This window comes from Psammomys obesus, unplaced genomic scaffold (assembly GCF_907164565.1).
Source record: "Psammomys obesus unplaced genomic scaffold, mPsaObe1.curated_primary_1811, whole genome shotgun sequence".
NCBI classification, from domain to species: Eukaryota; Metazoa; Chordata; class Mammalia; order Rodentia; family Muridae; genus Psammomys; species Psammomys obesus.
The window spans coordinates 1,350,302-1,364,579 of NW_026596069.1; the positions used below are offsets into that span (position 1 = coordinate 1,350,302).

Sequence of the window (14,278 nt, forward strand, 5' to 3'; positions counted from 1 at the left end):
TCTTCTTCTTCTTCTTCTTCTTCTTCTTCTTCTTCTTCTTCTTCTTCTTCTTCTTCTTCTTCTTCTTCTTCATCTTCATCTTCATCTTCATCTTCATCTTCATCTTCTTCTTTCTGTTATTTCCTCTTTTCTCTCCTTAACATTCCCTTTTGCAGGGTCTTCTGTAGTGCAGACTGGCCTTGCACTTGCTTATATAACTGAGGCTGGACTTGATCTCTCCTGACCCTCTTGCTTTTACTTCACCTCTCTAGTGGTGTGATTACAGATGAATGCTGTGTATCACAGCCAGTGTCTAATTTTCTTTTCTTTAAAAACACATTTAGCTTGGTGCAATGGTGCATGCCTATAATCCCAGCACTTTTGGGGAGGCAAAGGCAGACCGATCTTTGTGAGTTTGTGGCCAGCCTGGTCTACAGAGTGAGTCCAAGACAGCCAAGGCTACACAGAGAAACCCTGTCTTGAAAAAACCAACAAACAAGAAATCCAAACAAGGGTCTTCTGGAAGAGTAGCCAGTGCTCTTCACCACTGAGCCATCTTTCCAGCTCCTGTTTTTTGTTTTTTTAATTAATTTTTTTTATGCAGACTTAAAATTGAATAGACAAGAGGGGCTTGAGCTAGGCAAATTCCTGGGGCACAAAGTGACCTCCCTCAACCTGACCTGCCTGAGTGAAACTGTATTATGTAGTTACTCTAAGTTGTCATAGCACAGGTTTCTCTGACCTGGAAACTTAGACTGCTTTTGTAAGTAATGTGATGATGAGGATGATGATGATAGTGAGGATGGTTATGGTGATAGTAATGGTGATGATGATGATGGGTACCATGTTCTTAGAGCTAGTGGCTTACACTATAGTGTCTCATCTAAAATATGAACTAGAGTTGTCATTTGTACTTTACATATGTAGAAAGTCTTCGAAAGTTTAAATAACTGGTCCAGAATCACACACACATACATACACACACACACACACACAAGATGGGGTTTGAACTTGTGTTATATGACAGAGAGTTCCAATTCTTTACCACTATGCCATAATCAGTGTTCTCATTAATTGTGAAATGATTTAAGAGCCTTCTTCTGCCCATTATACTTTCCTTTCAGGTCCTTAACAAGGTGTGAAAATCTGCCACCTGAATTTCATGCTTGTATTTCTTGTTAAAATGTGAAAATTCTTGGAAGGGCTCTGTTTTGTCATTAGCAACACCTTAACCCTTCCTCTGACAGCTAATTAAAGATCAGACACTGAGGGACCCAGGCAGGTGGAAGTCCCTTTCTAGGAAACTACTTAAGGATATGCATATAACACTAGCCAGGCAGGCTTAGACTTGAGAAATCAAGCTGAGGTCTATGTAAAGTACTCAGCACAGATGTGGCTCAGAGGAAGACTATAAGAAATACTCCTAGTATAGTAGGAGTTTGGAAATAGATAAAAAATAATGTCACGGAGGTGGGAGGGCTGGGGTAGCCTCCCTGTGTGTTGCCATAACTTCCTCTTTATTAGCCCAAATGTGATTTTTTTCCAAGCTCTGGAACCTTCTGTTTCCAGGTTCTTGAGGCTTAAAGCAAGACTGCTTTTATCCAAATGCAGGTTTAAAAATGGGAAGCCAGCTCTGTAGACACTCATGTGCATGTATGTACATAATTACATACATACTCAGTCTCACATATATTCTCTCTCTCACATACACACACACACACAATTTCATACACATAAATGCATGTACACACACATCAGACAAACATACACAAAAAATAAAAATAAACATTAAAAAAAGGGAGACCAGGAAGAAGCAGAATAGTACTTGGTGTTCGTGCTTCTTCTCTTTCCTAAGCTCAGAGGCTTCGTAGATGTCATCGCACTAGTCTCCCATGGTGTCCGTGGGTGAAAAGAAGCAGCTTTGGGGAAGCCGGTTTCAACTTGGGCATGTGCTTGTCTTGGCCCAGTTAGAATCCCATGTTCCCACTTGCAACTCTTACTTTATGGTTTGGACTGTTCCGGGACATTTTATGCCCTGTTGGTCCTCATGGGATTTGGCAGACTGCTTGGGAATCGGTTAGAACTCAGCCACCAGCCTATTTCAAGCAGTTAAACAGAAAGGAAGACTGTGCTGACCCTTCTCCCTAGTATTTTCTCTAACCCCTCAAGAAGCATGCAGTCACCGCTGGTATTCCTTGAACATATGAAAGCACTGTACACACAACATTTACCTGTATAGCATCACGTGCTTGTTCCGAGGCTGATCTTGTGAAAGGAGCCGCAGTGTTGAAACAAGTCTGAAGACAGGGGTGGGGCATATGGGGGCAGGGTATCACTTCAAGCTCTCTTTCTTCTCGCCTGGAGCCTTGCAGTGGTGGGTCATGCACTATTTTCTTTTCTCAGAATAATTTTGCACTCATCAACACAGAGAAGAGCATCCACAAGGAATCAGAGACAAAGGAAACGAGGCGAGAGGAGGAGCTGGACACTGAGGTCCTGGAGGTGTTCCACCCCACGCAAGAGTGGCAGACTCTTCAACCAGGTACCAGACCACTCTGTTCCTTTGAAATACACAGAATTAAAACCACAAATGCCATTTGTTCTTGAAGATTGGGAGCAGCCATTCTCAAGGCGACCATTGGAGTGGTAGCTGTAGCACTGTGGGGTTTGGGGACCCTCATTCTCTAGCAGAGCAGAGTTTGTGGTGTATGAGAGCCCTGGAAGGGAAGCATGTGGTGGGTGGCCGTGCTGTCTGAGCAAGAGATGGAAAACTTTCTTTCCCTGCACAGGAGAGGCAGTGACATGTGCCTTGCTCTGCAAGGGCTATTTTGGTCTCTGCTTCTCGGCTCAATGCTGCTGAAATAGTGTTCATGGGAGAGTCCAGAGCACTGATGTGGGGCCCAACTGTTCTGTTAAAGGAACCTGTGCCAAGAAGAAAAGGGCTGGTCCTTGCCTGATCGTAACTGGGGCATTTTCAGAAGCAACAGCTTTCTAACCCTTTTATGACCCTATGTTCAGGGTTTCAAGTAATAAGGACAAGAGGCTACAGTTGTGAAATGCTTATTCAGGCCCACTACTAAGTTTCTTGTGTGCACCGTCTTTAGTCTGTGGAGGAATAGAATTTACTTTTGTTTTCCAGTGGAAACACTGAGGCTTGAGAGGTTAGATGACATGTCCTGTGATTTACCTGATGTCGTATGTCATGGACCTGAGCCTTGATCTGTTCTCTTCCCACTTCTCTCCCCATCTCCAGCTGTCCTTGGCTGGAGCCTACTCTGCCAACACTTGAGACTATTCTCAGGTGCAAACTGCTTGTGTTCTGTACTATGGCAAAGTGGATGGCATGTTCTGGCAGCAGCCATAGTATGGTTCCATCAGGTCCTTGCTGATATTCATCACTATGTCCTCACAGCCCCCATTGCTGCTGTGCTGCCAGGGATAGCATTTGCTGTGCCAGCCAGCAATATCACTCCTGCTAAGCTCGCATATGGGTAGTTGCTGCCGCGAAGACTGATGAAGCACCAGAGGAAGCCAAGTGGAAGCTCATGGCATCAGGCAGAGGGAAGTTTGAGAACAGAGGTACTTGATTCAGTAGACACGACTCTGCCTGCCCTCTCTCAGCTTCCCTGAGAACAGAATTTAGTCTTTGAGGAATAGCTTAGAGGGGCTTCTCAGGAGTGGGGAGGTAAAGGATGTGGCTATGTCCTCTGATTTTATGTGGGGTTGCTGGCCTGAAGTAGATGGAGGCTGGTGTTATGCATTCCTACTTCAACTCCATTTCTTTGGCTGGGTCAGTAGCCCCCGGTAAGCCTTTGGTCCACACTGCAGACACAACAGGGCTTGTAGTTCTGATCTTGAGCCTTGCCTATGTCTCTGGCAGAGGCACTGCTGCCAATGGTTCAAGAGCCCCTCCCTGTATGTATACATTGGAAGGGAGAGCCAGAGACTGTGACTAGAGTGAGGAGTGGGCCCCGAGAGCCCTCAGGAGAACTGGAGCAGAGCACTTGTCTTACAGTTAAGTTGAGGCTGCTTTGATGGCACCCTCCACCTTGTAGTTTCTCAAGAGCTCCTTCTAAACTCTCCTGTACAAAAGTCTCCTGAAGCTACTGCGAAGGCTGTTGCTGCTGAAGCACACTGCAGTGAGTCCTCTACCGGCATGTGTCATGAAGGCCTCGTTGGATTAGATATTCTGGTTTTTAGAGGAAAATGTCCCCCGTGTACACACTTACTTCAGTTGTGGAATTGCACGCCACTGAGAGTGCATGAGCATGTAGCCTGCTTTTCCTTGAGGTCTTTACCTGGGGAAGATGATTTAGGGTGTGAGGGAAAGACTTCCATGGTTATGAAACGCTCTCCCTTCCTCCTTCCAAAGCAGTTTTGGTAAGGGAGCAGGAATAAGCACAAACAGAAAGTTTAGTGAAGCATTTTTTTTCTGCTTGAGAGCCAGAGGCAGGCACAGGAAAATGGTGGACACCCTCTGGGGATTTTAAAGACAATGATGGTAAGTTCATGTCGATAGTTGTTGACCCTATCCAGGCCCACCAGCTCTGTCCTTCTATTCAAAGGACTTTTGGCCTTTGATGGGAAGGCTCTATCTCTGATTTCCTTTTGCCTCAAAGGGAAGAATACTAGGGTTATAGGATGTTTGGGTAATGGGATAGGTTTATTGGAAGGCAGATTTCCAGACTACCTGCTGCAGTCTAGCACACTACGGAAACAATGTATGACTTATAAAATCTTCCTACTAGGACAGGTGGGAACTTGGATTCAGCCACACAGCAAAACGGAGACAGCTACAGGTCTCTGCCTTGAGGACTGCCTGCCTCTGTTATTACTGTCAGCATCTTCACTGGGAGTTGCTTGTTCCTGGGAGTGATTTTCCTGTATCCCTTTCTTCTGGTTTATTTTGGGATCTGCCTCACCTAACGAAGGCACAGCAAGCATTTGGGTGTGGATTCATCATCAGCTGTTCATAAACAAGCAGGGAAAGCTGTTTGCTGGCAGGTCCTTTTGGTTCTGTGCAGGGAACTGAGACATTTGTCCTGGAGCTGAGGGCTCCTGGAGTCCAGAATTTTGTGCCTATGCACTTGTTATTACAGAATACTGATTACAGCCAGAATCCTTGGCTTTGTCTTTCCTGAGCATTTTCTGAGCTCCTACTTTGCTCTCCCCCAACCCTTTTTTTTTTTTTTTTTTTGGTGACTTGAAGGAGAAGTGGAGTTGAGGAGGACACCTGGACAAAGGCTACTCCTGCCCTTCCTGTTTGTCAGTGCTGCCCATTGGTCCCCCTGAGCTCAGGAAAGCACAACCTAGCTCAACCCAAGGCTTCTTATTGACCCGATTTGACTTCAAGGTGGCTGTGAGAATCCTTAAAACATTGGCATTAGAGCCCACTCAATGGGAGCATGCAGGAAGCCTGTGCAGGAACACGTTATGTGAGGGGTGGAAAAGAAAAAAAATCCAAATAATCAACAACTGATGAGAGCAATTCAAGAATTATAGAGTACCAGCCATCTGGTCAGATCATTTCAGATCTGCACAAGCAATAAGAGGGAATTGAATTTTAAAAACCTCATTTATAGTAGACCAACTACTCTGACTTCAAGTATTTAAGAGAGGAGCCTGATTTCCTTCAGCCTCTGGACATCTGTCTGAAGGAGCATGTGATCCTAGTCAGGGTGACGGCAAGGCTGTTTCTCTGGAGCTTTGCAGCTTCAGAAGGGCTGTGTGGTTTGTTATTTTTGTGGTACCACTTGGGTGTCCATTTCAGATGTCACTTTTAAATCTTGGCTACCTGTACCTCTCACTCATCAGGATTCTCATACTCTGTTCTCAAGTTTGATAATTTTGATAATTAGATAACCTCAGAACTCAGAACACACTATGTATTTATACCTGTTTGGTGTCAAGAATGTACCCGAGGAGCAGTTAAGGGGAAGAGGTGCAGACCATGAGCTCTTAGAGTACATGTGGAGGCCAGTCTGCCCAGCTCCCATGCCTTCTGTGAGTCCATCACCTTCCAGTTCAGGATGTGCTTTGAAGCCTATTCTTTAGGACCCTAAATGGAAGATTCATTACCTAAGCATGATTGATGCCAAGCATTGGCTATAGCTGACCAGTCGCCAGTCCCCCTGCACTCTCCAGATATAGAGGATGGATAGTAAAATTTCAGCCCTCTAAATTGTCAAGTTGTCTTTCTGGTGACCAGTCTACATGCCGAGTTATTCAAATCCCCACCAGAGTCACCTATTAGCATAAATTCTGGCATGGTTGAAAGGCACTTGTTGTGAATACAAAAGTCTCTGTCACTTAGGGAAATCCTATGCATTTTAGAAACACTGTGCTGAGGGGTGCAGGGCAAAGAAAGACTAGTTTTTTATGCATGCCACAGATTGTAGCTGAGGTGAGACTAAGGTTCAAAGCTTCTCCTATTTCTGCAACCTCTTCTGGTCTGTGGTTGAGAAGCAAAATGACCATCCTCTCCTAGAATCGTCTTTATAGGATACCACATTCTTCAGGATTCCTCCAAATGCCTCAGCTCTCCTGTTGACTCTATCCCACACCAGAACAGTAGGGCATCTGTGAGCCAGTGGGTAGGAGCCTAGCAGAGGACTAAGTGCAGTCCATATCTAAACATTTGTGAGGTCTGGGACTTCTTGATTGCCTCTAGGAGGTCATGACTTAAAGGAGGAGTCATCTGTTAGATGATCTTTAACTGTGGCTTAAATGTAGTGCTGAAAATGTGGAGGAGAGACTAGAGAGGAAACTGTAGCTTTGTGAGGGGTGTGTGTGTTTCTGACCAGCCTTTCTCAGGGTGAACTTTTAAGCACAAAACATATATTTTAGGTTGACATTTTTCAGTTAACAAGAACATTTAGAAGCAGAACTACAGGAGAAAGTTTTGTATATTTGTGACTTTTTTGGAACTATGAACTTCGATGGAGTAGGTCTTTGTTTTTGTTTTGGCTGGTAGTGCTGTCTATGTGATGAGTTTTAAGGCCTGAATGGTAAGATTACCTATGTATAAGGTTTTAATTATTAACCCTGTGTTATAAGTTTTAACTCAATTTTGTTACAGATTTTACAGATTTTTTAACCATATCTAATGAACTTATAAATCACAGGGTACAAAAAAATTCATAAATCTTGAGATAAGATTTATATCTTAGCAAAAGTTTTGGGCAGCAGTCTAATTGTTTTTAGCTGTTCTGCCTTGCTCTTTTTTATTTATTTATTTTCCTGCCACAAAGTCAGGTGGCTCACCTGATATTAGGACAGAAACTTTCCCACTCCAGAGCCAACTTTTTGATCCAGCACAACAGTATAAAACAATATTAAAGCATTATCAATACCAAAAAAGACATTTGAATACCTGCCAAGCTGAATCCAGTAACCAGAAAGCTCAGAGATAAGGAACTCTGACCCCTGGCTGTCAAAGTAGCAATGGCACCTGGTGGGGGCAGATTTGGGCCTGGGTGGTGGGAGTGCACGAAGCTGCCCTGGTTTAGCAGGACTGCCTTGAGGAAGGCATGATGCCAGGCTTCTCAAGGCTGGGAAATGACTGCACAAGGAGAGAAGAGTGGCGGGCTGGCATATCTCAGGAGACTCTGAGGACATTTTAGATTTCTTTATTTCAGAGAGGCCTCATTTCTCTTGTAGGGAAGTTTATTCTTTAGCCTGCCTGGATAGCTATGCTGGCCCTTAGCTACCAGATCTGAGCCCCACCCCAAACTGAACAGGCAAGTGGCTTAGACAGCAAGACTTGTTGCCTCCATAGCAGAGACTGCTCAGGCTGAGACCACTTGGTACTGTTGGCTGAGCTCTGCACTGCCACCAGAACATGTCTGCTCAGGATTTGGCTTTATTACCTAGACAGGCCAGGCCAGGGTCCAGGGTACAATCTGTGGGTTTGAGTGTGATAGAGAGCAGCTGCTGGCCAGCCTCTTCTTACCAAGTATTTGTATGCTTAATGCTTATCCTATGGCCCTTCGCCTCCCCTTCCTCTGCTTCCATCCACCTGTTCTCCCCAAGGTTTAATCAAGTGTACTTATCAGAGTGGCACAGCCTCAGCTTTCAAAGGTCAGCTCCCAAAGTGGAAAAGATGAACAACATAGCCTGAGCAGGGATGACAGAGGACTAGCTGCCAAAACCAGCGTCAATCTTTGTGCCAAGGACTCCACTTCAGTTCAGAAAATCTGCGTAGCTCCAACTGCCCTTCTTCGTTTAGTATTGGCTCACCCTGCTGGTGAGATAGCTTGATCCAATCCCAAAGGGACTAAGCAGGGCTTACAATTGCTCTCAAAGGCTGGCCTAGAGCTAGAACAAGATGCCCTTTTCTAGAATGTCTTGCATGTCTAGAACGAATGTAGGAATTAATCTGTAACTTAGAGAGTGATGAGGAGGAAAGAGGATAAGGGAGGAAGCAAGAATGGCGGGGAAATGGCATAAATAGTGACCTGAATGTGAGCGCGTACTTACTTGCTTTCCATTGGCTGGAAAGGCAAGGTATATTGGGAAATAATGACATGACAGTGTCCATTTTGTTATGGCTAGTATCCTATAAGAGACAAGAAGTGAGGAGAAGCAATAGCTAGTCAATTTTAAAGCATGAAAGTAAGTGTAGCCCATGACCTATCATTGAGTTCAACCAGTGATTGGCACCAGCAGACAAGGAAATACAGAAGGACAATGTAGAGGCCTAGGTTTGCGAGTACATTTGAAACCTAAAGTGTAACCTTAGAGAGAGCCATGTCAGAAAAGCTGTTCTGTTTCATGTTTCATTAGTTGAACTCCTACAGCATTCCGAGTATAGCATCAGGAAGTCTCTAGCAGTATACAACCATAGCAGAGGCTTGCCTGTTTATGGTGCGGGGAGGACCCCTAGACAGGGATGTGGCTCTGTGATAACATAACAGTACTTGAAGGAAAGACTTCCCAAAGGCACTCATTGATGCTTCTTGAAGAGAGATTTTGGTATGTGTTGGAAAAGAATTCATACAGATGGATTTAAAATCCAGGCTGGGCTGGGCACTGATGACACATAGCTTTAATCCCAGCACTGGGAGGCAGAGGCAGGCAGATCTCTGTGAGTTTGAGGCCAGCGTCTTCTACAGAGTTTGTTCCAGGACAGCCAGAGTCATACAGAGAAACCCTGTCTGGAAAACAAAACAAAACAAAACAAATCCAGGCTGAAACCCAGGTATAGTAGGACATGCCTTTGATTGAGAGGCAGAGGCAGGCAGATCTCGATGAGTTTGAGGCCAGCCTGGTCTATATAGTGAGTTCCAGGACAGCCAGTGTTAAATAGAGAGACCCTGCATCAACAACAACAACAACAACAACAAACAAACAAACAAACAAACAAACAAAACTCCAGGAAATTTCTGATGGGACAAAGTGATTTTGGTGACAGATGGAAAAGTCATGACATGACCTCTTGATTGGGTTGAGCTTTAGAAATTAGGACCAGGGGTGGGAGGAAAACATGGAAAGGTGAGAAAAGTGGAAAGAGGTTGAGGAAGCTTCCTTTATAAAAGTCAAACCAGAGGGTGGTTTCTGCCTTGGGTGATGAAGAGGAGGGGCTTGATTGAATGCTTGAAAAAATAGAGTTAGCTAGAAGTGTTGTGAGAAGTTGGAAATGATCAGGGCCCAGCATCTCCAGAACATGAGGAGAAGGGCCCTGTGAATACAAGTTTGTGGTAGGTCAGGACTCACCTTTTTAAAACAAGCTGAGCCCTGGACAGCGGCTGGCTAGAGAGTGAGATAGCAAACAGCTGAGGAATAATGAACAAATTTCTCCCCATTGTCCATGGGTTGCTAATGGTGCCTGTGTCTCTACTGAATGTGGGCTTCTGTGAGGCAGGTCTCTTCTCTGCTAGGCTGGAGAGCTGTGAACCAGCTCTGACCGCCCCTTTTCTGAAGACAACATCCGTGGGATGCTTTGAGGACCTTGACAGTGCTTGTCAGGGGCCCCTGTACTCCTCTAGCCCCTGCTCTCAGTAGCCTAGACAGAATGGCAGTGAGGCAGGACCCTGTGCAGGGGCTCTGCCAGCCTCCCGTTTCTGGGCTGATTGTGTTTCTGGTCATGTCAAGGCTTTCACTGTTATTGCTCATAAATTCACAGGCTATTGAGAATCCCTTATTTCCCATACTATGTTAATTTGGGCAAACCAAAATTTGAGCTTTATGCAATATTTTTTAAATTTTCAGAAAAGCATGTTTATATTTCGTGTAATGCCATTGTTTAGAAGATGGGAACTATTTTTTTGGATTAAAAAATTTGAAATTTGATTACCTGTGGCTGTAATTAGTTTATCAGGGCAGAGGGGAGTGTTTATGGAATAGTAATACGGTATATTTGTAAAAACAACCCTCCCCCAGGAGTGTGGAAAGAAAGAAATCTCAGGAGCCTCACCCTAGCAACAGCCTCAATGTTTCAAGAACATCTTTGCTTCTCCTTCTCTTAGCATTTCCTGGCTTTGAGACCAAAAAGCAGAGGTTGTTTATTATCTTTCTCATGGCTGAGCATTATTAACAAGATCCAGGAATTTTAGTCTAGCAATTAGGTAGAGAAGAAAATTTTTCTGTTTTCTTTTTTCTTAATTTTTTCTTGTTTTTTGTTTGTTTTGTTTTCCCTGTGTTCTCTGTGCATACTGTTTAAAGGGGTCATCTCCTGAGTGTAGGGGTACACACCTGAACCCTGGCACAGAGGGTCACTCTTGGCTACGTATGGAGAGTTGAAGCTGAACGCTGGGCCGTAGGAGATGCTTTCTGAAAACAGCAAACGAATAAAACAAAACAAACAGAGATCTATGGAGAGATAACCTGAAAACAATCCAGTTTGAAGACCATGTGAGAACAAAATAGTGTGACATTTGGGGGCTTTTGATGTGAAGAGGGGACAGTTACTCAGCAGAGGCAAAGTCTTCACACTGTCCTTGGCTTTCTAGATTAGGTCTTGGGTTTAGATCCAGATGACCCCAGTGGAGTAGGCGGCTCTCTCTGCAGGTTAGAGGACTGTTTGGCCTCAAATCTAGGACTCCCGCGGCCCCCATTTGAAAGCTGTCTGACTGTGATTAAGCCAGTCAGTTAGTGTATTGCTGTTACAGTGATTGCACTACACACTCCTTTCTTTCCTCCCTGTTTTTTGTTGTGTATGGTGTATGTGTCATCACAGGTGTGGGGACATGTGTGGAGGCCAGATGTCAAGGTCAGAGCTGTCCTCAGTTGCTGCCCTCTTTGTTTTTGTTTTTGTTTTTGTGTGTGTGTGTATCTGTGTCTGAGTATGTGGTGTATATGCCTGCCTGTGCCCGTGTGGAGGCCAGAGGAGGGTGTCAGGTACCCTGCTCTATCACTCTACCTCATTCCCCCTGAGACAATCTCTCCCTGAACCTGGAGTCAGGCTGGTGGCCAGCAAACCCTAGCAATGTCCTCGTACCTGCCTCCTACAGGCTTGCCTGTGGCTATGTCCATGGATGCTGCCATTTGATTTCAGGTCCTCCCACTTGTGCAACAGGTACTCTTACCTTCGGGTCCTCTGCTTGAGCTTTTGAGACAGGGTCTCTCACTGAACATGGAGTTTGCTTGTTTGGCATGGCTGTCTACCGATGAGCTCTAGGGGTATGCTTCTCTCTGCTCTGCTAGCACTGGGACCCTAGACACCATCATTCATTGTTTTCTTTGAGGGGGCAGGGGTCCTGAATCAGGCTTCATGCTTGTGCAACAAGCACTTTATCGCATGAGCCGTCTCTCCAGCCCCTTCTGATTTTCATGCTCTCAGCTTGTCTCCCTTTTCCCCTCACAGCCTGCCGTTGTCTCCTCCTTCCCTGCCTTGCTGTAATGGCCTCTACCTGCAGCTGAGTGGCAGGTGGCAGGTGGCAGGGATGGATAGATGGAATGTATGTAGCTAAGGGAATAGTTTCTCAATTCTGTTAGCATCAAAGAAATGACTTCCAAGCCAGTCCTTCCAGCCATGCATTTCACTGATCAGTCAAAATGAGAGGGAAAACACATTAGCATCGCTAGAGAGGGGATTTGGGGAAAATCACGTCTGTGGAACTGAGTGATCTAAAGTCATAGCATTAAAAACAAATCTTGAAGTGTAGCTGGAGTATTTCCTAGTCTGTCTCTCAGGGCCAGGTCCCTTGATACATACCCTCTGTGCTGTATGAATGGTATGTGCTCAGCCTGAAGGAACCTCAGGCTAAAGAGGGGGTACTAGCCTGAACTGCCCATCATTAAATATTTCTGGGCATAACATTGAAAACAGCAACCCCAAGGTTTTGGTTTTTTCTTTTAAAAATGATTTATGTATTGATTTTATGTGTATGAGTGTGTGCCTGACTATATGTATGTGCAGCGTGTGTATACAAATTGCCTGGAGAGGCCGGAAAAAGGTGTCAGATCTCCTGACACAAGTTCAAGAGGTTATGTGTTGCCCAGTGTGAGCACTGAAAACAGAACAGGGGGCCCCTGGAAAAGCAGCAAGTGCTTTTAAATGCTGAGCCATCTCTCCAGCTTTGACTTTCATGGCTCCACATATTTGCAACGGTCTTATAAGAGTTCTCTTGAATTAAGCATGCTTTCATGATCATTATTATTTTCCCCCCTGCCTTGTACCAATCCAGAGCGAGGTCCCTGGAGAATAGCCTCTTTGTCCTAGTCTAGCTGTCTGCTTCTTATTATAAAAAAGAAAACTCATTGTAAAGACAAAACTAAAATAGAGTTTGTCTCTTTTGGAAAAGAAAAGCAAATATAAAAATGCTCCTCTTCCCCCCCCCCGCCCCACAGTTCATTAAGCTCTTAGAGAAGGAGTGACCAGAGGCAGAGCTTAGGATATATTTTAGCATTTGGTGGTTGTTGCAGTACCTTGAACGTCACAGCCTGCCTAGGTTCATACTTTGACCTATGTCTTTTATAGCTGTGTAGCCTTGGGCAAGTTACTTAAATCACCAAGATTTAATGAGATATTTTCAAATTAAAAAGAGGTTGATAGTGGTGGCAGAGAGATTGCTCAGCACTTACGAATCTTGCAGAAAACCCAAGTTCAGTTCCCAACACCCCCATCAGGCAGCTCACAACTGCCTATAACTCCAGTTCCAGGAGATCCTACACCTTCTTCTGGCATGTACATGGTATACAGAAACTCGTGTAGGCACACACACACACACAGGAAAATAGGTAAATATTTTTAAAAGAAAAATGTTCATCTATAAAATAGATACAGAAAAAATATCAACTAACATTTATTGAGAAAATAATATGAACATGGCACTATTATAAATTAAATACTTTATAATATTTTCACAGTAAATACTAGCAGCTCTTGTTTCTGTTGTATTAAAATTGGTTGTATATTAGGCAAATCAAAATTGCAGCAAGGGCTGGAGGGGTAGGTAGCTCAGTGGTAGACCACTTGCCTGGTTCCACACTAAAGGAAATAGTAACAGATTCCAAAATGGGGTAGGGCATAATCTGAAAACAGTTGACCAGTACTGCTCAGGAGTGTCCAAGCCAAGAATGACAAACTGAGGTGTGTAGGTCAAGAATGGCAAATGTGAGGAAGGTGTGTCAGCACACGCCTTTAATCCCACACTCAGGACGTCGAGGCAGGCAGATTCTGTGAGTTTGAGGCCAGTCTGGTCTATATTTTGAGTTCCAGGACAGCCAGGGCTATAGAGGGAGATCCTGTCTCAGAAAAACAACAACAACAAAAATTAAAAACCCCAAACTAAATCAACCCAAACCAACAAAAAGAGAGAATAGCAAACATGGAGCTGATGAGATGGCTCAGCAGTTAAAACACTTGTTGAACAATGATGACTAGTCTTCTGATCCTGTCACTTTAATAACAAGCCAGTCACCCACAAATGTCTGTAACTCTAGCACTGAGGGATCCAATGCCTTTTTCTGATAAGTATGCATGCACAGGCATGTCCATCTGCACATATATACAGGTATACATTCACACAAACACATGAACATGTGAAGAATATAAATCTTAAAAAGAATGGCCAACACTGAGGACTGTCACAAGCTGAAAAGGATACTAGGAAGATAAGACAATCAAATACAGTGTCATATCTTAGATTACATTCTGGGACAGAAAAAAGTGGACAACTGGTGAAATTCACATAAAGAATATAGTTTAATTACTACTGCTTTTTTGTTTATTTGTTTGTTTGTTTTTCAAGACAGGGTTTCTCTGTGTAGCCTTGGCCAGGTTGTCCTTGAACTCATAGAGTGCTGGGATTATAGGTGTGCACCACCGTGCCTGTCTGCTACTGCTTTTTTATCAGTG

The 14,278-nt window shown here is 44.3% G+C and overlaps 1 protein-coding gene across 3 annotated transcripts in view; it reads left to right on the plus strand.

Moving 5' to 3' along the window:
• Sil1 (SIL1 nucleotide exchange factor) overlaps positions 1–14,278 on the plus strand; it is a 222,164-nt gene that overhangs the window by 70,698 nt on the left and 137,188 nt on the right. For all 3 annotated transcript variants that reach the window (XM_055625668.1, XM_055625669.1, XM_055625670.1), the window contains exon 3: positions 2,383–2,521. In XM_055625668.1, coding sequence (XP_055481643.1) covers positions 2,383–2,521 — 139 coding nt within the window. The remainder of the gene's footprint in view (positions 1–2,382; positions 2,522–14,278) is intronic.